Source organism: Stenella coeruleoalba (assembly GCF_951394435.1).
Source record: "Stenella coeruleoalba genome assembly, chromosome: 5".
Lineage (NCBI taxonomy): Eukaryota > Metazoa > Chordata > Mammalia > Artiodactyla > Delphinidae > Stenella > Stenella coeruleoalba.
In genome coordinates this window covers 141,717,955-141,741,669 of record NC_137150.1, presented here as the reverse complement: position 1 = coordinate 141,741,669, position 23,715 = coordinate 141,717,955, and the positions used below count along the sequence as shown (strand labels likewise).

General features: G+C 55.4%; 1 protein-coding gene across 2 annotated transcripts in view; it reads left to right on the top strand.

Moving 5' to 3' along the window:
* CBS (cystathionine beta-synthase) overlaps positions 1 to 23,715 on the top strand; it is a 30,620-nt gene extending 6,905 nt beyond the window's left edge. Inside the window, exons 3-16 of one of the 2 annotated variants that reach the window (XM_079922789.1) lie at positions 227 to 324; positions 2,283 to 2,417; positions 3,783 to 3,862; positions 3,942 to 4,076; positions 4,617 to 4,686; positions 5,941 to 6,032; positions 6,801 to 6,926; positions 7,567 to 7,651; positions 7,957 to 8,062; positions 15,807 to 15,884; positions 16,048 to 16,182; positions 16,890 to 16,998; positions 20,685 to 20,769; positions 22,668 to 23,715. In XM_079922789.1, the coding sequence (XP_079778915.1) occupies positions 227 to 324; positions 2,283 to 2,417; positions 3,783 to 3,862; positions 3,942 to 4,076; positions 4,617 to 4,686; positions 5,941 to 6,032; positions 6,801 to 6,926; positions 7,567 to 7,651; positions 7,957 to 8,062; positions 15,807 to 15,884; positions 16,048 to 16,182; positions 16,890 to 16,998; positions 20,685 to 20,769; positions 22,668 to 22,813 (1,480 nt within the window). In that variant the 3' untranslated portion in view covers positions 22,814 to 23,715. Of the gene's footprint in view, positions 1 to 226; positions 334 to 2,282; positions 2,418 to 3,782; positions 3,863 to 3,941; positions 4,077 to 4,616; positions 4,687 to 5,940; positions 6,033 to 6,800; positions 6,927 to 7,566; positions 7,652 to 7,956; positions 8,063 to 15,806; positions 15,885 to 16,047; positions 16,183 to 16,889; positions 16,999 to 20,684; positions 20,770 to 22,667 lie in introns of both variants that reach the window. The other variant, XM_079922788.1, reaches the window with a different exon arrangement.

Here is a 23,715-nt window from a genome sequence, read left to right as displayed (position 1 = left end):
TGCAGCTGTTCACTAAACTGCATTCGTTTTCATAGGTTTTGAGGTGAACTTGCCCGTGCATGTGTGTGTGACCTTTCAGCAAATGTGGATTCGTGTACTTGCCACCCAGTTCCTCATGAAAGGCAATTCTTGGCTTTACTTCTTGATTTATTTAAAAGAATGTGCGGGCCTGCCAAGGCTGGTACCATTTTGTTTTTCTGAGTAATCGTGGACTCCTCTGTTTTAGGGAGAAGTCTCCCAAAATCCTGCCAGACATCCTGAAGAAGATTGGGGATACCCCGATGGTGAGGATTAACAAGATTGGGAGGAACTTCGGCCTGAAGTGTGAGCTCCGTGAGTGCCGGCTTCCTGCGCGCGGCTCGCAGGCCGGGGGCGCGGGTGGGCCCCTCACACCCTGCGGGAGGGGTGTTTGACCACGTCAGGTGAGGTCGGGAAGCACACAGGACAGGGCGGGCTGCTGGAGGGTGAGCGAGCCCTCGCCGGAGTCGGTGTAAGGGGGGCCGTGGCCTGTGAGCTGAGGCCTGGATTGTGGAGGGAAGCGTGTCCGGGCAGATGTTGGGGGCAGAACCCGAGCCGGGAAGGCGGTGCTCTAAGCCGGCAACTGCAGGAGCAGAGCGGCGCCGTTCTGTCTCGGACTCTCGTAGGGAGGGGCAGCCATGCCGTGGGTGGGGTGGGCTGACCTGAGAGCGGGGGCGGGTTTTGTGATGAGGGTCCCAGCCACCAGCCGGGCAGGAACTGGCTGCCCCGGTTCTCAGACAGACAGTTCGCGTCTCACTCAGGAGACACAGTGGGGATTTGGGAGCTGCGTCTGGTACACGTGGGGATCACCTGAGAGTCTTATCCAAGTCCTATGGAGAAGGGACTTCTTTGCAGGAGGCTGTTTCCAGGAACACAAGAGGGTGGGGGCCTTTCTTCACCGCCACTGTTCTCCCAGCTCGGAGCCCAGGTAGATGTCAGCCTTGTCCCAGAGGAAGTGACAGGTGCAGAGGCCCTGGGGCGGACCAGGCCCGGTGCTGCTGGGGCAGAGAGAGCTGGGGAAGGGAGAGCGTGGGGGTCCTTGGGGGTCAACACCTCCTAGGGGAGGGACCGAGGCCACGTGGTCGATTCACCCCAGAGGCATCACCATCAGAGGCTTCCCGCGCACGCCTCTGGTGAAGAATTGTCTCATAAGTAACAAGCAGTACACACTCCCAGGCGCTGCTGGGGGCGTATCAGAACAGCCCAGGAGAGCTATCTGCTCTGTGCTCCTCCATCAGATGACAGAGACCAGTAACCAGTACCCCGTAGGCATGGGCCTGCTGCGTGCGCGGCAACTTGGCAGGAGCCCCTGAAGTAGGTTTTACTGTGTCCATTTTACAGATGGAAAAACCAAGCCCCCGGTTGGTTACTCGGCTTGCCCACGGCTGATCAGCTTGAATCCCTGCGTCTCTGTTGGCTTTCCCAGGGGCTCATTAGAATTTTCTAACAAGTAATTCAAGTGTGTGACCTACAAGAGTCTGGGGTGCAGGGCTCCTCAGCGGTCAGACATTCAAGAGCCCCTCCTTCACTGTCCCGGCAGGGGCCTCTCTGGGTCTTGTGGATTTCAGAAACCAGGACAAAGCAGGAGGAGCTTGTTTTGTGGGTGCTGCAGGCCGGCCTGGTCCTTCAGTCACATTTGGTGCCACTCTCCCCCTTTTACAAACACTGCGTGTTTTTGAGAGGTGGGAGGGAGCCCTCCCCCAAGGGAAGAAGAGCAGAAGCAGAGGCTTAGGCACGGGAGAGGACGTCGTATCTGCTAGGTGGGGAAGATGGCGGGAGGCGGGTGTGGAAGGTGTGTGGGTCCTGGTCTGGGGGTGTGACGAGCGAGCTGTGGCTTCAGGACATCAGGTCCTCTGTCATGATCCGCTGGGTACGTTGGGGCTGGCTCTCCTGATTTAAGCCTGGGCTCCAGTCGGCCGCCCCCTGCACGCCCAGCAAGTCTCTTCGGGACTGTGCTGCGTCACGGGGGTGGCTCTGCTCCATCCATCCAGCTGGATCCTCCTTAGGCTGCTCTGTCTCATGCACTTGGAGTTGCCACGTGGTCCATGGGGGGTGGGACGGGCAGGTGGCAGAAGCTCCCGTGGGCAAGCACCCTCACCCACGTCAGGTGTGGGAGGTGGCAGTGGAAAGGCGATGATTTTCAGGACCACCGAAGCTTGTCCCTGCATCCTGGGCGTATCGGGTGCTGGGGAGGGGACGGCACAGCAGGCATCCCTTAGCGGTCGGGGTCCTCTTCCTCTCTCATGATGCGTCTCTGGCTCCAGTGGCCAAGTGTGAGTTCTTCAACGCGGGCGGGAGCGTGAAGGACCGCATCAGCCTGCGAATGATTGAGGATGCTGAGCGCGAGGGGACCCTGAAGCCTGGGGACACCATCATCGAGCCGACGTCGGGGAACACAGGTGGGCGCTGCCACGGGCCAGAGCTCCCGGCCCGGGTGACCCGGGGCTGCACGCGCTGGCCTGTCCGGCGGGCCCTTCCCTTCCCTCCACGCACTTCGCTCGGCTCCTGATGCCTGTGTGCAGGTGTGTGGCTGTGCCCAGCTTTCTCTGATATCTTGCCGTCCCAGCTGCACTGGTGATGTTGGAGTCTGTTATGTGGGCAACTACACCTTGTAGTAAAAATCTGTCCGAGTTTCCTTTGGCCGCGGTAATAAATGCCACAGCCTAGGCGGCTTAATCAACAGACATTTATTATCTCGCAGTCTGGAGGCTGGACAGCTGACATCAGGTGTCAGCAGGGCGGGTTCCTCCTGAGGCCTCTCTCCTGGGCATCTTCTCCCCGTGTCCTCACGTGCGTCCCTCTGTGTGTGTCTGTGTCCTGATCTCTTCTTATGAGGACACCAGACATACAGGGTTAGGGCCCACCCATATGACCTCGTTTAACCTTAATCTCCTCTTCAAAGGCCCATCTCCAGTTAGAGTCACGTTCTGAGGGGGTTGCAGGGTAGGACTTCAACAGATGAATTTTGGAGGGACACAGTTGAGTCCATAACACTCCACCCTCTGGCCCCCAGAATTCATGTCCTTCTCGAATGCAAAGTACATTCACCCCCATCCCAACAGCCCCCCAAAGCCTGAACCCGTTCCAGCACCGACGTTAAGTCTCATGTAAGGATCACCTAAGTCAGAGGCGGATGAGACCTGAGGCTCGATTCCTCCTGAAGCAAAATTCCCCTCCGGCTGCGAACCTTCAAACCGGACAATTTATGTGTTTCCAAAGCACAGTGGCAGGCCAGGCACAGGACAGACATTTCCATCCAAACCCAGAAAGGGGTCGTGGGTCCCAAGCAGGTCCGAAGCCGAGCGGGGCAAACTCCAGGAGATCTTGAGGCTCCAGAACCCTCCTCTCTGGCTCCGTGTTCTGTCTTCAGACTAACTGGGGCGGCCCCTCCCCTCAGCCCTGGGCAGCGGCCCTGACCCCTTTGGAACCAGGGAGGAGGCGTCCGGCCCGGGCCTGTGCCCCGGCCCCGCGGTGGGGCTGGGGACGGGAACACGCGGGCTCCACAACGTCTGCTGCTATCGTCACCTCCCAGGCGCCCAGTAAGAGCTGGAGGAATTGGGGTTCGTGGTGGGCAGCCTGCTCTTTTCTCTGGGCGCACTTGCCTTTTTATCTCTGCCTCCGCATTCTCCTCTTATCCCCTCATTTGAGGGCAGAAGGGGATGACGTAGGGCATTTCTGCAGCGCCCTCTCCCCTGAGCCTTTGGGGCTGGAAGCGGGGTCTCGGGGGCACTGTGGCCCCCTCTCACTGCATGTGCTGTCCCCAGGGATCGGGCTGGCCCTGGCTGCCGCGGTGAAGGGCTACCATTGCATCATCGTGATGCCAGAGAAGATGAGTACTGAGAAGGTAGGCGGGCATCTCCCCGGCCCCTGCCCCTGCGCTGTAGGCCCGGTGGGGAGGTGAAGGCCACCACGTACCTCTGCAGGTGGATGTCCTGCGTGCCCTGGGGGCCGAGATCGTGAGGACACCCACCAACGCCAGATTCGACTCTCCTGAGTCACATGTGGGCGTGGCCTGGAGGCTGAGGAACGAGATCCCCAATTCTCACATCCTGGACCAGGTGAGGGCCGGGCCCTGGAGGCGACTGTGTGCCCAGAGGCTTGGGACCAAGTGGGGCCTTCCCTGGGGGATGTCTCCCGGGGGCTTGGGGGTGGTGTCACATCTGCAGCAGGAGCAGAGGCTGCAGAGGGACCGACGCACTGGGACGCGGCCACTGGCCTCTCCCAGCCCAGCGTGTGGCCGGCAGGGTCGGCCAAGCCTTTGGCTCTGCTGTCTGTGTGCCGGCTTCGAGGGCTCAGCTCAGTGCGCTGGAACGCCCTTTGCAGAGGACCCGGGAAGCTCTCTACAGGCATAAAATACATGCAGACCTTTTGACTGGAAGCTCTTCTTTGTCACTCACTCCACGTCTGGGTTAATTCAGAAATCGCATCTTGTGGAGAGCTGGTTTTCGTGCTTGGTGTCTGTTGAGGTGCCCGGGCCATTCCCCGAGCTGCCGGCATCCTCTCTGGCTTTGCACTGAGCTGTTTGCCTGGTGCCCTGGGGCTGCTGCCGGCTCTGTGCCTCGGCTTCAGCACGACTCCTTTGCTCTCTTTCCTTGCAGTACCGCAATGCCAGCAACCCTCTCGCTCACTACGACATCACGGCCGAGGAGATCCTGCAGCAGTGTGACGGTGTATACTTCTAACCCTGCTGTCCATCTTGACTGGGAGTGTACAAGTCACTTACCCGCTCCTTCGTAAACTCCTTTTAATCCTTCAAAACCCAGCTCCAATGTCCCTCTCCGTGAAGTGCTTTCTAGAACATTTCTCTAGAGCGGTTTCCTCCCTCTTGGACTTTGCCCGTGCCTCTCCTATAGCGCCAAACATACCATGTGGTTGTATCTGTTTACCTAGCAGTCTTTCCTCCAGACCTGTAGGAGCTCCTGAGTGCAGGGCACAAGGGTGTCCCAGGCTGGTTCTGGGCTCACAGCTGGGGCTTCACGTTGCTGAACGGCACTTGGCCTCAAGTCCCAGCCTGGGCACTGAATTCAACATTGGGGTTTTCTCATCTGCAGAACTGGGGTGGTGACATCTGCAGTTAGCTTACTCTGTACAGACATGAGGCTGCTTGGAACCTCTCCGCACCGTTGGTGCCAAGGCCGAGGGGGTTGCGATGTTTTCTGACGGGCCGTTTCCGTAAGAGGTCTTCGGGAAGAGTTGCCAGGGGCTTGGCACCCCTGGCTTCCTGTTTGGAGCCTAGCGTTGGCTTAAGTGCCCTCGTTCCGTGCCCAGGAGCCAGGCAGCAAGGTCCAGGCATTTGCTCACCCAGGTCTTATGTGCGAGAATCCTCTCATTCGGTAAAAACAGCCTTTCTGCCTCCGCACGGGTGCCCGCGCTGACTTGTCTGCAGGTGCCTGAGCTGGCCGCCGGGCACTGAGAGAGCCCAGACGACGTCTGAGCCAAGCTGAGCGGTTTATTCTGGTCCCTTTGATAATTCAGTTCACTTATCCACGTCGTCTGAACCAAACAGCTTAAGGAAGCGTGAAGAGCCTCCCTGTCTCAGCCCTCAGCCAGCTGGGGCCCACCCCCTGCAGGAAGTCACCTCGTTCACGATTCATGACAAACAGGGATTTCAGGGACTGGCTGCGTTTAGCCTTAAACGGGGCTCCCTGGGGCTCTGTTCCTGTGACTGTGTCTCAAAGATGAAGGACTGTGATGAGAGGCTTTAAATTTGAGAATAGGTTTGCTTTTGCCCTTTCTGATAACTTGCCTTCATTGTGGTTGAGGACCTTCTTGCTTCTTATTAAGAGTGGAGGGCTGAGCAGAAACTAACACACCATTGTAAAGCAATTATACTCCAGTAAAGATGCTTAAAAAAAAAAAAGAGTGGGGGTCGGCCGCTCCTGCCTGAGGATGTTCTCCCTGACATGCCTTCTCCCCTGTCAGGGAGGCTGGACATGCTGGTGGCGTCGGCGGGCACGGGGGGCACCATCACGGGCATCGCCAGGAAGCTGAAGGAGAAGTGCCCTGGATGCAAGGTGAGGGGCTGCGAGGGCGCCACCCTGCCCCGCCCAGGAGATGTGGGCCTGGACGTGTGCGCGTTTCCCACCTGCGGCCTGAACTGCAGCTGGAGGCTTAACTGTCGGGCTCCTTGGCCTTGGGCCCACAGAGTGGCCTCTGCTTTAGAGCCGGAAGTTCCCATTTCTGACACTTCTGCGTAGATGGCCTTGCATCTTATATGGGGGGGGGGGTGTACCTGTGCCTGCCCCGGGGATAAAGGACCCAGCAACCTGGACGCCCAGATGAGCTGGGGGTGGGAGAGTCCATTTGGGTGGCCTTCAAGGGTCATTCCAGAAGCCGAGAGCTCTCAGGTTCAGGTCCTACCGCTGCCCCACTGGGGCTCTGAGAGTAGGGGAGGGGCACCTGAGCCTGGGGAGGGGCTCAGAGAGACCCCCACTGGAGGTGCCGAGCGCACCCTTCCTCTCTGCCCATTTCTCCGCCATCCAGGAGAGGTCAGTCCTAGCAGCCCCCTCGCCCCAGGCTCCCGCTGTCCCGGGGCGTCTCCTGGGGCTGTCCTCGGGCACCCCGCGCAGGAGAAGCTTTCCAGGACGCCGCTTCCCCCAGCCTCGTGCTGCCCCTCGAGTGCCCTGAGCTGGACATTCATTTACCTTGCGATCTCCCAGCGCCCGGGCCTGGGTTTGTGGGTTTCGAGCCTCGTGCCCGAGGTCCGGGAACAGGGTCCGCGCCCGGATGACAGCCGGGTGCGTCCAGGTGAGACTTGAGCCCTAAGGCTGCCCACTCTGCAGATCATCGGGGTGGACCCCGAAGGCTCCATCCTCGCAGAGCCCGAGGAGCTGAACCAGACGGAGCAGACGGCCTACGAGGTGGAAGGGATCGGCTACGACTTCATCCCCACCGTGCTGGACCGGACGGTAGGCGGGGCGGCAGTGACAAGCCCCGCCCTCAGGCCACAGCCTTGCCTAGCTGGGCACGGTGGGGGGTGGGGGCGGGCCTGGCTGAGCGGGAACAGAGACGCGAGCTCCGCGCTGCACGGGGCAGTAGTCTCGGGGGTCATGACGTGGTGACTCGCGGTACTTTACCTGAGGAGCATGTACCACGGCCCTGTTGGGCAGACACAGAGGCCGTTGGGGGGTGGCAGGTGGCACAGACCACCCCGGCAGGGGGAGGGAGCCGGGTGGCTGGAGCGGGTAAGCAGGCCGACGTGGGAGAGCTAAGGACCCCAGAGAAGGCTCCTTTTAAGGACCCTAAAGGATGCTTCGGTCAGAGACCTAGACTAGAAGTGTGGCCCTCAGCGGGGCTGCTGGGCGGTTTTACTGGCCACGTGCACAGTGTGCTGGACCCGGGGGGAGGGGGTGGGGCGCGACCTAGGTCTGCAGATGCGAGTCCTGGATCCCAGACAAGGGGCTGGGCTGCATCCCTGGAGGGTCACGACCTCCTGGACCGAGGTCCTCTGTGAGGTTGCAACCTGGGCGGTGGTGCCCACGCCCACCACACCCCCGCTGCCCAGCGCCCGGCGCTGCCCGGCCTGACCGCCTGCCCTCGGCCCCCCAGGTGGTGGACACGTGGTTCAAGAGCAACGACGAGGATGCCTTCGCCTTCGCGCGCATGCTGATCGCGCAGGAGGGGCTGCTGTGCGGTGAGTGGGGCGCCGGGCGCTCGGCCTCTGCCAGCTGCTGGGCCAGCGCCGGAAGGACACCCTCGCTCTGGGGCTGCCCGGCCCACCTGCACCCCATCTGCTGCAGGGCTTGGAGGTTCTGTGCGAGGAGGGTTTGGTCGTGACAGTCGGTGGTAACGAGGAGAATGTGGGTGGACAGTGAGAATCGGGGGTCCTCCCAGCACCCCGAGCCCGGTCCCTCCACCGAGGACCCCTCCAGAGCGTGCTGGGGCGTGCGCACGCGCATCGCACGCCCCCGCCGCGTCTGACCCCGACCCTCCCGGCAGGCGGCAGTGCCGGCAGCGCCATGTCGGTGGCCGTGAAGGCCGCCCAGGAGCTCAGGGAGGAGCAGCGCTGCGTGGTGATCCTGCCGGACTCTGTGCGGAACTACATGTAAGGAGCAGTCCCTCCGGCCCCGCGGCTGCCCGCACTCCGCCCCCCAGGCGCCTGTGCCGGCTCTGCTGCCCGCCAGGCCTCCCCGAGACGCGGCAGCAGGAGGGAGGCGGCATGGGGGTCTGTGAGGCCGCGGGGGATGCGGAGGAGGACGCAGCCGCCCTAAGAGCGCCTCCGCAACCCCCGCTGCAGGGAGCAGCGGCTCTGCTGCTTCGCTCACGCTGCAGCCCCTACCTGGCGAGACGCAGGCTGGGCTCGGCAGCCCCGGGGACGGGCTGTGCGATGCCTGCCTGCTGGCCTCCGAGGCCCCTTCGAGTCCGATGGTGCTGAGTATCTGCACACCTGCCCAGGTGGCAGCTTGCAGCCTCCTGCTTCCAGTTCCCGTCCTCTGGGCCGATGGCGCCCGTCTGGGGCCACCGGCTGAAAGAGCCAGGGTTGCTGTGCGGGAACAAGGGCACGGGGGGCTAGAGACCTCCCCCACGGACCCGTGGGCTTCCTCCCTGGCCCAGGAGTGGCAGGTTACATACCTCGGGTGAGCTCCGCTGCCCCTGGTGGGCGCCCGTTCCAGCAAGGCGTGAGGCACGTCTGGGTGTCCACTGCCAGGTTGCCCTGAGCATGGCCGTCCGCTCACACCGCACGGTGCGTGAGAACGGCCGTCTCCCCGTGTGCTGGGCCGGCCTGCTGTGCGTGCGCACTCCTGCCTGTGTGTGTGAGAGAGAAATGGCGAGAGTGTGACTGAATGATCATGTCTCGGGCACACACGTCTAGGCTGGGGGGCTGGGGGTCCTCCCTGCTCCCCACTTTCTTGGTCCTCGTCTGCCTTTTTTTTTTTCTAACATCTTTATTGGAGTATACTTGCTTCACAATGGTGTGTCACTTTCTGCTGTATCACAAAGTGAATCAGTTATACATATACATATGTTCCCATATCTCTTCCCTCTTGCGTCTCCCTCCCTCCCACCCTCCCTATCCCACCCCTCTAGGTGGTCACAGAGCACCGAGCTGATCTCCCTGTGCTATGCGAGCTGATCTCCCTGTGCTATGCGGCTGCTTCCCACTAGCTGTCTATTTTACATTTGGTAGTGTTTATATGTCCATGCCTCTCTCTCGCTTCGTCCCAGCTTACCCTTCCCCCTCCCTGTATCCTCAAGTGCATTCTCTACGTCTGCGTCTTTATTCCTGTCCTGCACCTAGGTCTTCAGAAACTTTTTTTTTTTTTTAGATTCCATATATATGTGTTAGCATACGGTATTTGTTTCTTTCTCACTTACTTCACTCTGTATGACAGACTCTAAGTCCTTCCACCTCACTAAAACTAACTCAATTTCGTTTCTTTTTATGGCTGAGTAATATTCCATTGTATATATGTGCCACATCTTCTTTATCCATTCATCTGTCAGTGGACACTTACCATGTCCTGGTTATTGTAACTAGAGCTGCAATGAACATTGTGGTACATGACTCTTTGAGTTATGGTTTTCTCAGGGTATATGCCCGGTATTTGGATTGCTGGGTCGTATGGTAGTTCTATTTTTAGTTTTTTAAGGAACCTCCATACTGTTCTCCATAGTGGCTGTATCAATTTACATTCCCACCAACAGTGCAAGAGGGTTCTCTTTTCTCCACACCCTCTCCAGCATTTATTGTTTGTAGATATTTTGATGATGGCCATTCTGACCAGTGTGAGGTGATATTTAATTGTAGTTCTGATTTGCATTTCTCTAATGGTTAGTGACGTTGAGCCTCCTTTCATGTGTTTGTTGGCAATCTGTATATCTTTGGAGAAATGTCTGTTTAGGTCTTCTGCCCATTTTTGGTTTGGGTTGTTTGTTTCTTTGATGTTGAGCTGCATGAGCTGCTTGTATATTTTGGAGATTAATCCTTTGTCAGTTGCTTAGTTTGCAAACATTTTCTCCCATTCTGAGGGTTGTCTTTTTGTCTTCTTTATGGTTTCCTTTGCTATGCAAAAGCTTTTAAGTTTCATTAGGTCCCATTTGTTTATTTTTGGTTTTATTTCCATTTGTCTAGGAGGTGGGTCAAAAAGGATCTTGCTGTGACTTATATCATTGAGTGTTCTGCCTATGTTTTCCTCTAAGAGTTTTATAGTGTCTTGCCTTACATTTAGGCTTTAATCCATTTTGACTTTATTTTTGTATATGGTGTTAGGGAGTGTTCTAATTTCATTCTTTCACATATAGTTGTCCAGTTTTCCCGGCACAACTTACTGAAGAGGCTGTCTTTTCTCCATTGTATATTCTTGCCTCCTTTATCAAGGATAAGGTGACCGTGTGTGCGTGGGTTTATCTCTGGGCTTTCTGTCCTGTTCCATTGATCTGTATTTCTGTTTTTGTGCCAGTACCATACTGTCTTGATTACTGTAGCTTTGTAGTATAGTCTGAAATCAGGAAGCCTGATTCCTCCAGCTCTGTTTTTCTTTCTCAAGATTGCTTTGGCTATTCGGGGTCTTTTGAGTTTCCATACAAATTGTGAAATATTTTGTTCTAGTTCTGTGAAAAATGCCATTGGTAGTTTGATAGGGATTTCACTGAATCTGTAGATTGCTTTGGGTAGTAAAGTCATTTTCACAGTGTTCATTCTTTCAATCCAAGAATATGGTATATCTCCCCATCTGTTTTATCTTTAATTTCTTTCATCAGTGGCTTATAGTTTTCTGCATACAGGTCTTTTGTCTCCTTAGGTAGGTTTATTCCTAGGTATTTTATTCTTTTTGTTGCAATGGTAAACGGGAGTGTTTCCTTAGTTTCTCTTTCAGATTTTTCATCATTAGTGTATAGGAATGCAAGAGATTTCTGTGCATTAATTTTGTATCCTGCTACTTTACCAGATTCATTGATTAGCGCTAGTAGTTTTCTGGTAGCATCTTTAGGATACCCTATGTATAGTATCATGTCATCTGTAAACAGTGACAGTTTTACTTCCTCTTTTCTGATTTGGATTCCTTTTCTTTCTTTTTCGTCTCTGATTGCTGTGGCTAAAACTTCCAAAACTATGTTGAATAATAGTAGTGAGAGTGGGACAACCTTGTCTTCTTCCTGATCTTAGTGGAAATGGTTTCAGTTTTTCACCATTGAGAATGATGTTGGTGGTGGGTTTGTCATATATGGCCTTTATTATGTTGAGGTAAGTTCCCTCTGTGCCTACTTTCTGGAGAGTTTTTATCATATGTGGGTGTTGAATTTTGTCAAAAGCTTTTTCTGCATCTATTGAGATTTTCATATGGTTTTTATCCTTCAATTTGTTAATATGGTATATCACATGGTTTGATTTGCATATATTGAAGAATCCTTGCATCCCTGGGATAAACCCCACTTAATCATGGTGTATGATCCTTTTACTGTGCTGTTGGATTCTGTTTGCTAGTATTTTGTTGAGGATTTTTGCGTCTATGTTCATCAGTGATATTGGCCTGTAGTTTCCTTTCTTTGTGACATCTTTGTCTGGTTTTGGTATCAGGGTGATGGTGGCCTCGTAGAATGAGTTTGGGAGTGTTCTTCCCTCTGCTATATTTTGGAAGAGTTTGAGAAGGATAGATGTTAGGTCTTTTCTAAGTGTTTGATAGAATTTGCCTGTGAAGCCATCTGGTCCTGGGCTTTTGTTTGTTGGAAGGTTTTTAATCACAGTTTCAATTTCAGTGCTTGTGATTGGTCTGTTTATATTTTCTATTTCTTCCTGGTTCAGTCTTGGAAGGTTGTGCTTTTCTAAGAATTTGTCCATTTCTTCCAGGTTGTCCATTTTATTGGCATATAGTTGCTTATAGTAATCTCTTATGATCCTTTGTATTTCTGCAATGTCAGTTGTTACTTCTCCTTTTTCGTTTCTAAGTCTGTTGATTTGAGTCTTCTCCCTTTTTTTTTCTTTATGTGTCTGGCTAATGGTTTAACAATTTTGTTTGTCTTCTCAAAGAACCAGCTTTTAGTTTTATTGATCTTTGCTTCTTTCATTTCCTTCTTTTTCATTTATTTCTGATCTGATCTTTATGATTTCTTTCCTTCTGCTAACTTCGGGGGTTTTTTGTTCTTCCTTCTCTAATTGCTTTAGGTGTAAGGTTAGGTTGTTTATTTGAGATTTTTCTTGTTTCTTGAGGTAGGATTGTATTGCTATAAACTTCCCTCTTAGAACTGCTTTTGCTGCATCCCATAGGTTTTGTGTCATCGTGTTTTCATTGTCATTTGTTTCTAGGTATTTTTTGATTTCCTCTTCGATTTCTTCAGTGATCTCTTGGTTATTTAGTAGTATATTGTTTAGCCTCCATGTGTTTGTATTTTTTGCAGATTTTTTCCTGTAATTGATATCTAGTCTCATAGCGTTGTGGTCAGAAAAGATACTCGATACAATTTCAATTTTCTTAAATTTACCACGGCTTGATTTGTGGCCCAAGATATGATCTATCCTGGAGAATGTTCCATGAACACTTGAGAAGAAAGACTATTCTGTTGTTTTTGGATGGAATGACCTATAAATATCAATTAAGCCCATTTTGTTTAATGTATCATTTAAAGCTTGTGTTTCCTTACTTATTTTCATTTTGGATGATCTGTCCATTGGTGAAAGTAGGGTGTTAAGTCCCCTACTATGATTGTGTTACTGTCGATTTCCCGTTTTATGGCTGTTAGCATTTGCCTTATGTATTGAGGTGCTCCTCTGTTGGGTGCATAAATATTTACAATTGTTATATCTTCTTCTTGGATTGATCCCTTGATCATTATGTAGTGTACTTCTTTGTCTCTTGTAATAGTCTTTAGTTTAAAGTCTATTTTGTCTGATATGAGAATTGCTACTCCAGCTTTCTTTTGATTTCCATTTGCATGGAATATCTTTTTCCATCCCCTCACTTTCAGTCTGTATGTGTCCCTGGGTCTGAAGTGGGTCTCTTGTAGACAGCCTATATATGGGTCTTGTTTTTGTATCCATTCAGCCAGTCTGTGTCTTTTGGTTGGAGCATTTAATCCATTTACATTTAAGGTAGTTATTGATATGTATGTTCCTATTACCATTTTCTTATTTGTTTTGGGTTTGTTATTGTAGGTCTTTTCCTTCTCTTGTGTTTTCTGCCTAAAGAAGCCCCTTTAGCATTTGTTGTAAAGCTGGTTTGGTGGCGCTGAATTCTCTTAGCTTTTGCTTGTCTGTAAAGGTTTTAATGTCTCTGTCGAATCTGAATGAGATCCTTGCTGGGTAGAGTAATCTTGGTTGTAGGTTTTTTTCCCTTTCATCACTTTAAATATGTCCTGCCACTCTCTTCTGGCTTGCAGAGTTTCTGCTGAAAGATCAGCTGTTAACCTTATGGGGATTCCCTTGTATGTTATTTGTTACTTTTCCCTTGTTGCTTTCAATATTTTTTCTTTGTATTTAATTTTTGATAGTTTGATTCATATGTGTCTTGGCATGTTTCTCCTTGGATTTATCCTGTATGGGACTCTCTGCACTTCCTGGACTTGATTGACTATTTCCTTCCCCATATTAAGGAAGTTTTCAACTATAATCTCTTGAAATGTTTTCTCAGTCCCTTTCTTTTTCTCTTCTTCTTCTGGGATCCCTATAATTCGAATGTTGGCGTGTTTAATGTTTTCTCAGAAGTCTCTGAGGCTGTCCTCCATTCTTTTCATTATTATTTTTTTTATTTTTTTATTTTTTTGTGGTACACGGGCCTCTCACCGCCACAGCCCCTCCTGTTGTGGAGCAGAGGCTCTGGACGCACAGGCCCAGCGGCCATGGCCCACGGGCCCAGCCACTCCGCGGCATGTGGGCTCCTCCCGGACCGGGGCACGAACCCATGTCCCCTGCATCGGCAGGCGGACTCTCAACCACTGCGCCACCAGGGAAGCCCCATTCTTTTTTCTTTATTCTGCTCTGCAGTAGTTATTTCCACTATTTTATCTTCCAGGTCACTTATCCGTTCTTCTGCTTCAGTTATTCTGTTATTCAGTTATTGATTACTTCTAGAGAATTTTTAATTTCATTTATTGTGTTGTTTATCATTGTTTGCTCTTTAGTTCTTCTAGGTCCTTATTAATCATTTCTTGTATTTTCTCCATTCTATTTCCAAGATTTTGGATCATCTCTACTATCAATCATTATTCTGAATTCTTCTTCAGGTAGACCGCCTAGTTCCTCTTCGTTTGTTTGGTCTGGTGGGTTTTTACCTTGTTCCTTCATCTGCTGCGTATTTCTCTGTCTTCTCATTTTACTTAATTTACTGTGTTTGGGGTCTCCTTTTCACAAGCTGCAGGTTTGTAGTTCCCGTTGTTTTTGGTGTCTGCCCCAGTAGGTAAGGTGGGTTCGGTGGGTTGTGTAGGCTTCCTGGTGGAGGGGACTGGTGCCTGTGTTCTGGTGGATGAGGCTGGATCTTGTCTTCTGGTGGGCAGGACTGCCTCTGGTGGTGTGTTTCGGGGTGTCTGTTAACTTATGATTTTAGGCAGCCTCTCTGCTAATGGGTGCAGTTGTGTTCCTGTGTTGCTGGTTGTTTGGTGTGGGGCGTCCAGCCCTGGAGCTTGCTGGCCGTTGGGTGGAGCTGGGTCTTAGTGTTGAGCTGGAGATCTCTGGGAGAGCTCTTGCCGATTGATATTACGAGGGGCCGGGAGGTCTCTGATGGACCACTGTTCCGAACTTGGTTCTCCCACCTCAGAGGCTCAGGCCTGACACCCGGCCAGAGCACCAGACCCTGTCAGCCACGTGGCTGGTGAGGGTCAACAACTCTGCTTTGCCCTCTGGGCTTCAGTTTCCTCACCCCTGGACTGAAGTCACTCTGGGCTTTCAGTGGTCTTCCCTCCAAGCCTGCCCCTGTAGCTCCAGGCCTAAGCAGCTGTTTGTCAGGTGCTTTCTCATCTGCCTTTTTAGGGCAGGTCTCTGGCAGACCCCAAGGCCTGGTCTGGTGTCCTCTGAGCCCAGGTGGGATGGGGTCCCCCATGCCCCTCTGCCAGAGCAGACATGAGGACAGCCAGGGAAGAGGCCACCCAGGAGCCCCGAGGGGACATGATGGCGCAGGATCCGGGACAGAACTGTTACCCACCTGGGTTCTCGGACTCTTTAATCAATAGAAATTAATAAGAGGCCAGACGAGAAATTCAGGCAAGGCTTTACTGGGACTCATTCTGTAGCAGGCGGGAGTGGAAACAAGTAACAGCTTCCCTTGCTCTCTCGCTGAGGAGGGGGTGAGCTGGTCCCTTAAGTGGGGTGAGGGAAGGGGTGGGTCCAGGGGTCAGGAGGGGTGGCTTAGGTGGTCTGCCCACCCCTTTGTGGTACTGTGTACATGGGGCATTTGCAGGACCCTGCTTTTGCTCCCAGCAACTCAGAAGTGGCAGTTGGGTTTTTGGTTTTCTTCTATCTTGTTTTGTCCTTAATTTGCCCCAGCTGTGCTGTGCATGCAGTTATTTTTAGTCCCTCATAGTCTCTTTGTATCTGTTGCTTGAGAAGACGTTTGTCCAGGTGCAAGCACTGCAGAAAAGGGTCCCAGGTCCCAGGTCCCAGCGTACCACAGAACCTTCTGCTGTGCTCTGAGCTCATTCAGCCCTGGTTGACCAGATGCCCCCATAGACCACAGTTCCCTGGGGGGTCTTTCTGGAATCCGGCTCTCAGGCCTCTTCGTGGAGCCTCCGGCCAGCCCCTCTGGGGTCTCTGCTGGACCGTGGGGCCTGGGGAGGGATGCTGGGCTTTCCCTCTCTGAGAACCTCCACCCTCAGTGTGGGCAGAGGTGGTGGTGAGCCCCTGGTGACTCGTGGTGCCGCAGGTCCAAGTTCCTGAGCGACAAGTGGATGCTGCAGAAGGGCTTCATGAAGGAGGAGGACCTCCTGGTGAAGAAGCCATGGTAAGGACGCCTCTGAGCAGAGCTGTCTCCCCACCCGCACGCGTGTGGCCTGGGACTTGCGTTCCTGGTACCCAGGGCACGTGTGCTGTCCTGCACCTGGCTGGGCGCCCCTGCGGTCTCCCTGTCCTGGACTCAGCCTCCCTGGCCCACTCTCTTCCTGCAGGTGGTGGCACCTCCGAGTTCAGGAGCTGAGCCTGTCGGCCCCGCTGACGGTGCTGCCTACGGTCACCTGTGAGCACACCATCGACATCCTCCGGGAGAAGGGCTTCGACCAGGCGCCCGTGGTGGACGAGTCGGGGTCAGTCTCAGCCTCCATCCAGAGCTCTGCCCTCTGCCGGGCGCCTTCAGCCTGTGCTCCACGCTGCTCTGTGTCCGCGGTGCTGGACGGGGCAGCCCAGGGGACCCCACAGCTGGCCGGCTGGCCTTGGTCACTTTGCACTCAGATGCTCAGAGTCTTGGACGGCTGGTCCCTGAGCACCGGCCAGGATGGGGGCTGCTTATATTAACCCTTTGGGCTTTAATGCCTTGGTCCCAGCCCATTGCACCCAGCATGTGCACAGGAGGCCGGTGTGGGGTCCTGCCCTGGCTCTGGGCATGTGCCTGACAGTGGAAGGCCGTGACAGACGTGCCCTGGTGACAGTGACCCACCATCAGGGCTCTCCCGGGACTGTCCCAATTCTAGCACCGAAAACCCCATGTCCCAGGACACTGGCCAGCTGGTCACCCTTGACACCTGTCAGAATGGAGATGCCCAGAGGACTCACTGGTTTCCCGTTGCCTGCACTGGACGGTCAGCTCCAAGGGCAGGGTGTTTGGTCACTGCTCGGCTCCTGCCACACGGAGACCCTGGGTAGATAGTGGTTGGTTCTAAGAGGAGTTCTGGGCTTGGCCCTGAGGGTGGCTGTGCTGGACTCTGCTGTCTTGGCAGGGGGTGGGGTGGGGTGGGGCGTGGAGGGTGCGGGAGAGGCACCAGTGCTGACTCCTGCACCGCCTCTGCTTCCCCAGGGTGATCCTGGGGATGGTGACCCTGGGGAACATGCTGTCGTCCCTGCTCGCGGGGAAGGTTCAGCCTTCGGACCAAGTTCGAAAAGTCATCTACAAGCAGTTCAAACAGGTACGAGCCTCGCGAGGCCTGAGCAGTCAGTGCTGAGACCAGCTCTGTCCCGGGAGGCAGGACCACGCGTCCCTCGGCCCTGACCCTTGACACCACCCCAGACCCCATCAGACCCCTAAATCTGACAATTCGCCCCAGCTTCACAAAGCGAGAAGCCCCAGGTGGGTAAGGCCAGCATTGGTGAGGGCTCACCCACGCCTGTACTTTGGCAATGCCTGTGGTCACTGGCAAGCCCAGGGACCGTCATCACAGCCGAGCCGGGCATCTGCCAGCATGACCATTCCCAGGGCACCGGCCCTGATTTTGTCCTGTGCACACCTCATTTAAGATCACCTGGCACGCCTAAGTATTTAGTAAGTACTAGAACGTTCTGGGGGCTGAGCCGGGGCTGGTCAGACCCCGTGGTCATCCTGAGATGATGGCCACCCTGGGATGGGCCAGGGCAGAGCCGACTCTGTGTCCCCGAGGGTGCCTGGGGTCAGGGCAGCCCCTCTCCCTGGTCTCCTGGCATTCCACAACCCCTTTCTCCTCGGACCCCCAGGGAGTGGGAGTGCTGGGTCGCTGGCTGTCTCCCGCTTGAAAGGCTAGCGGTGGAGCCCAAATCTAGGAATGGATTTGATTTTCCTTTTTCCCCACCTCACACGTAGCCGAAATGTCGCCAGAATCTGTGCGTTTCTCCCCATATCCACCGCGCTGCCATCGCCTCTGGCGTGGTCCCTGCATGGCCCCTCACTCCTGGCCCTAACTCTCTGCGGCTGGAGAGACCACAGGAGACGTGGGTGGGGTCTTGCCCCTTCCTGCCAAGCCCAGCCGGGAGGGTCCCGGCCCTGCGACCCCGGCTGCCTCCACTCCTGCCGCCCACCTGCCCTGGTTCTCAGACGGGCCGGTCCCTTCCTGCTGCCTTGGCACCGCTGTCTCTGCTCTCCTGCCCCCACCCCCCGTCCCCTCCTCTCGGCCTCTCTGACCCCCAGGGCCCAAGCACCTAGCACACGGGGTGTGTTCTTGGAGCACTATTGCCCCCCAGTCCAGTGGAGGCTCCAAGAGGCTATCCTGGCCCCCGTGGGCCCTGAGTGGGGAGCACAGGGCCCGGCGTCACATGCATGTGGGTGGCCAGCGAGGCTGAGCAGGGGCAACCTTTCCGCCCATGCCATTGCCCACCAGCCTTTCTGGAAGTTTCTGCCCCTTCTTCTCTTCCCTGCGTGGAGCTGAACATAGCGTGTCGCATTTGATGATTTTGAAATGAACACACACCCGCGACACCACAGTCAAGAGTGAGCGTCTCCATCCCCTCCCCCACTTCTACCCCGGCTTCCTCTCCCCTCCCCGCACGTCTGTCCTGTCCTGTAGACTGTGCGCCCTCCCCGGGCTCGTGCGCATGTGCAGCCCCACCGTGTGTACCTTGTCTGGCTTCTTTCATGCAGCAGAGTGGTTTGTGTTTTTTTTTTTTTATAAATTTATTTTATTTTATTTTTGGCTGCGTTCGGTCCTCGTTGCTGCGCGCAGGCTTTCTCTAGTTGCGGCGAGCGGGGGCTACTCTTTGTTGCGGTGCGAAGGCTTCTCATTGCGGTGGCTTCTCGTTGCAGAGCACGGGCTCTAGGTGTGAGGGCTTCAGAGGTTGTGGCACACGGGCTCAGTAGTTGTGGCTCGCAGGCTCTAGAGCGCAGGGCTTAGTTGCTCCATGGCGCACGGGCTTAGTTGCTCCATGGCATGTGGGCTCTTCCCGGAGCAGGGCTTGAACCCGTGTCTCCTACATTGGCAGGTGGATTCTTCACCACTGTGCCACCAGGGAAGCCCAGCAGAGTGTTTTGAGGTCCCTCCGAGGTGTGGTGTGCATGCTGTCCACCCCCTCCCGTGCCTGAGTCCAGTCCTGTTGTGTCTCTGGCCTCTCCTGCTGATTCTCTGCTGTGTGTGCCCTTCCCTCCCCCAGGGAAGAGCCGAGCGCTCTAATGTTACTGAGTCCAAGCTTGCTCTGCTTGCTGCACGACAGGCCAGTAGATCGGGAGACAAGGTGTCGAGGCTATAGGAATACAACTTTATCTGGAAAGCCAGCAGACGGAGAAGATGGCAGACTGATGTCTCAAAGAACCATCTTCCCGGGGTCTGGATGCCAGTCTCTTTCACAGAACAGAGAGGGGGAGGAGGTGAGGAAGTAAAGTAAAAAGGCCCTAAGATATGCAAATGTCCCCTGGAATGGCCAGCCTCGGGGAGGGGATGTGGGGGAGGGGATGTGTTCGTTGCTTCTTGCAGCCATCCACAGGTGGGCAGGGTCAGGACGTTTCCCTGAACAAAGGCACTTGGGTTTAACATTCAGGCAGAGGGGCGGGGTTCCCCGAGGCAGGCTGTCCTTTTAGCGAACAAAAGCAACCGGAAGCAAAAGTTAAAGTAAAAGAAACAGATGCAGCCTGTAGTCAGGATTGGCTCTTCCCTGTTCCACTCGGTCACCCCCCTTAGTGCCGAGGCTGACCTCCAGCTGCAGCCTGCCACCGAGATGTTGGGTGGGGCCGTGTGTGCCTGCTCTGCTCCAGGAACCAAGCGGTGGGTGTAAGCGGACACAGGACGTCCTTCAGCAGGGTCCCCGGCATCCCTGGTGCAGACAGTGTCCCGAGGAGAATGCGGCCCCGAGGAAACCTGGGTGGGTCCTGTCTCCTGGGTACACCCTCCGCCTCCAGGGCTGCCCCTTCCTGCCGCCACGGGGGTCTGGCCGCCGGCAGTGAGCAGCAGGGTGCCCATGGAGCTGTGGCGCCCCCTTTCCGCCCTGTTCTCCTGGCGGAGAGGAGGAATCCTGACCCCCGTGGTCTACTGACCACACCCAGCGTCTGACCTCATAAAGGCAAGCGTGGGGGAAGTTGCTTCCGCAGCCCGGGCCGCTGTGTTGTGTACCGCTCAGCTGCTCTAGTGCTTGGCGGGCAGTGGTGCCCAGCCCTCCTTACACAGGTTAAGGCACTGCTGGCGCTTTTCCTCCCACCCCCGAGCTTGCGTCCTCTCCCAGGGAACTTGCCTCCATTGCCGGAGCTGAACTAGAAAGGGTTCCAGTGGGGCTCAGCTTTGGAGATCGCCTTGGGCTTTGAAAGACGGACCTAAGTGTCCTTTTCTTCTTTTTCTTGGAAGCTCTCATCGTGTGTCTACTGAGCAGATGGCCCAGAGTGGGCGCTCACGTTGCCCGCCCCTCATCACGCCCTGTCCTGTCACATCTTGCACTGATGTAGGATTTGTTCCGATGGATGGCGCATGTTACGCTGTTCGTAACTAAAGTCACTCGTTTACTGAGGGTTCAGTCTTTGGGTTCTATAGCTCTGCGGGTTTTGACAAATGTACAGTGACCTGTACCCATTACAGCATCGCACACAGTAGCGTATGTGCCCCACGTGCCCTGGATCCCTGCACCCATTCCCCACTGCCCAAACCGCCAATCTGACTAGTTTTGCCTTTTCCGGAAATTCATAGAGGTGGAATCATACTGTGGGAAGCCGTCCTGCTGGCTCTTTGCAGAGTGATACGTACGGACTCTTCCAGGTCATCCAAGTGTCCTTTCCCGTGTGTCAGGGCTCGTTCAGGTTCTAAGTCAGCAAGAGGCTCCAGAAGAACCTTCTGGAGGGACGCCGGCCCCTCCTGCTGCCTTGTGCTTTCCTCGGGCCCCGGCCGAGCTGGGCTGCCCTGGCGAGCGCTGACCGCGGCTTCCCTTCCAGATCCACCTGACGGACCCTCTGGGCAAGCTCTCACACATCCTGGAGATGGACCACTTCGCCCTGGTGGTCCACGAGCAGATCCAGTGTAAGTGGGGCCCTCTGCGGGCTGGGGGCGGGGGCGGGAGCCCTGTGGGGTGCTGGCCGCCGGGCCCCCGGCCCAGGCTTGTGTGTGCGCTTTCCTGCCGTGAGCGCACAGGGCGTCTGGGAGCTGGAGAAGCTGATCCCCAGCCTTGGGTGCAGATCTCAGAGGGACCCCGCTGTGGGCCAACCTGGGTACCGGCTCGCGGTGAGATCACAGGGCTTTATAGCCTGCTCACAAAGCCCTTCCCGGACCTCCTGGCCGCATCTCTGGAGGCCCGGGATGTTATTCTGGTGCCGGGAGAGGACGAGGGTTATACAGATCCCGAGAATTGGGGCCGGTGGCGGGGGGGCCTTGGAGCCCGCCCTCCCGCCCGCCGAGGGCTGGTCCCGGGTCCTGGGCGCCCCCACCTAACCCTCTCCTGTCCTCGGTTCCTGGGTGCGGGACCTGGCCTTGGGGATGGGGGGACCTGCAGGTGTGTACGCCCCGCCCAGCCCTCGAGCTGGGGAGCGGCGCTGCGGTCAGCCTCGCAGCCCCCAAGTGCCAAGGAGGGCGTCCAGGCCCCGGCTCCCCTTATTGTGTCGCACACTCGTGTTTGAACATCTACACACCCTGACGTGGGATCCGGTTTCAGGGTCTGTAAATAGTTTCCTTTGACACCGCCCTGTCAGAAAGCACGGTCAGCGGCGCTTTCGTGCTATGTGGGCGGAGCTGAGGGGTCATAACAGAGACCCTACCGCCCTTTACGGAAAGTTTGCTGACCCAGCTCTGGCCAGTATCTCCCGGGGCACCTGGAGACCGCTCCGACTGCCCGCCCCCGTGGGGCCCAGTGCTCCAAAGCTGCCCCTTTGCCTCGAAGCCCCTCATCTCTTCTGGGTGCCCCTTGCTTTCTCCTGAGGTGCTCCGAGCCGGCCAGTAGGGTGCCTGGCCTCTCTGTGTCTCCAGCAGCCCACCCTGTGTGACCTCTGCCCTCACAGGCGTGAGGGACAGACAGGGAAGCGGGGTCTGGTGGAACGGGGTGCGACCTGGGCGTTTGCCACCAGCTGCTCAGCTCTGCCCGGCCCAACGTGTGCTTCACAACAGCTGTCAGTCAGGGTTCCCCGAAGAAACAGAACTAGCAGGACGTGTGTATACAGAGATTTGCTCTAAGGAACGGCTTATAGCCTGGCAAGTCCCAAGACCTGTGGGGCTAGTGGCCAGGTTCAAGGCCCCAAGAGTCAATGTTTCCGGGTCCAAAGGCCGGACGTTTCCATCTTACTCGCGTTGGGTCAGCCCTTTCGTTCTATTCGGGCCTTCAACTGACTGGATGAGGCCCACCCACCCTGGGGAGTGCGATCTGCTTTACTAGGTCCATCCAGTCAAGAGTTGATCTCATCCAAAGACACCCAGAATGTTGGCCCAGTATCGGGGCACTCCATGGCCCAGTCGAGCTGAAATGTAAAATATACCGTCTCCATCCCCCTCTCTGCCCTTGGGCGGCAGGGCAGGGGGCCAGCGGCCTGCGTTCATTCTAAGCCTGAGAGAAAGGCATGGGTTTGAACACAGAACGGTAGGCCAGAGATGTGAGCCGGTGGTGTTGGGTGTGAGTAGGATTGGAATTTCGTGCCACGACTCGGGCCTTGGGCACCAGGGGCGACCCCCGGCTGTTCTGAATGAATGTGGCCCTCGGGCGTCCCTGGTGGGCATGGCTCAGCGGGGTCAGGGCCCTGCTCTCTGCAGCTTCGCCCAAGCGGCTTGCGTTGGGAGGGGACGGCACTTGTGCTTGGGCCGCCAGGGCACACAGGTGCCCGTGGACACGGGGCATCCTCCCCGCACACCCCCCCACCCTGTGCCTGCGGGCGTGGCCGTCTCAGATCCGCTCCGTATGAAGGCCCCTCTGAACCTGCGGCCTTGTCCCCCCTCAGACCACAGCCACGGGGAGTCCAGTAAGAGGCAGATGGTGTTCGGAGTCGTCACTGCCATCGACCTGCTGAACTTCGTGGCCGCCCGCGAGCGGAACCAGAAGACAAACTCGGGAAGTGGAGGTGCCGGGGCCGCAGCCCAGCTCTGACGACCCCCAGGGCTGTGCGGCTGTTCTCCTTTGCTTTCGTAAACACTAAACAAACACACACATGATTCTAGCCACCTGGCACTGGGCGTCACTGTCACAGTGGGTGTCAAGGATGCTTAGGGCTTAGCCGGGGCCCAGCAGAGATGTTACAGGTCCCCGTCATTAACACCTGGCCACCTAAATGAATCTATGTATGATTTATTCGATTAGATGTGTTCTTCTTTAACTAACTTTCCCTTAAGATGTTTCAGCAAGCAAATCTTTTCAAAGAGAACTCAGCCAGGCGGATGGACCCCTGCCGTGACTGGGGTAGGGGGACTGAAGACAGAGGCCAGTGCCTTTCCCAGGAGTCCAGAGGGGGGAGCAGGAGAATGGGGCCCAGGAAGCGTGCGCCGGTGCCGTGGCCCTTCTCCCAGCAGCGTGGTCCACTGGGGGATGGCTTGGTTGGAGTGGCTTGAGGGTTTGGGGTTTTTTAATTGAGGTGAAATCCACTTAACCTAAAATGATCAATTTTTCAAAGTGTAATTCATTAGCGTTTATTAGAGGTCGTCCAGCCACCACCTCTGTCGAGTTGCAGAGCATTTCATCCCCCATTAAGCTGTCACTCCCCTCTGCCCTCCTCTCCTGGCACCTCTACTCTGCCTTCCATCCCCACGGCTTTACCTGTTTGGGATATTTCATATAAAAAGAATCGTACAATCTGTGACCTCTCGTGTCTGGCTTATTTCACTTTGTCTGATGTTTCTGAGATCCATCCACGCTGCCGCATGAATCTGCTCCATTTTTGTGGCCGATCAGTATTCCTTATACGCACAGACCACATTTTGTTTATCCGTCATCCGTTGATGGACATTTGGGTTGTTTCCACTCTTGGGCTGTTGTGCCTGGTAGTGCTATGCACC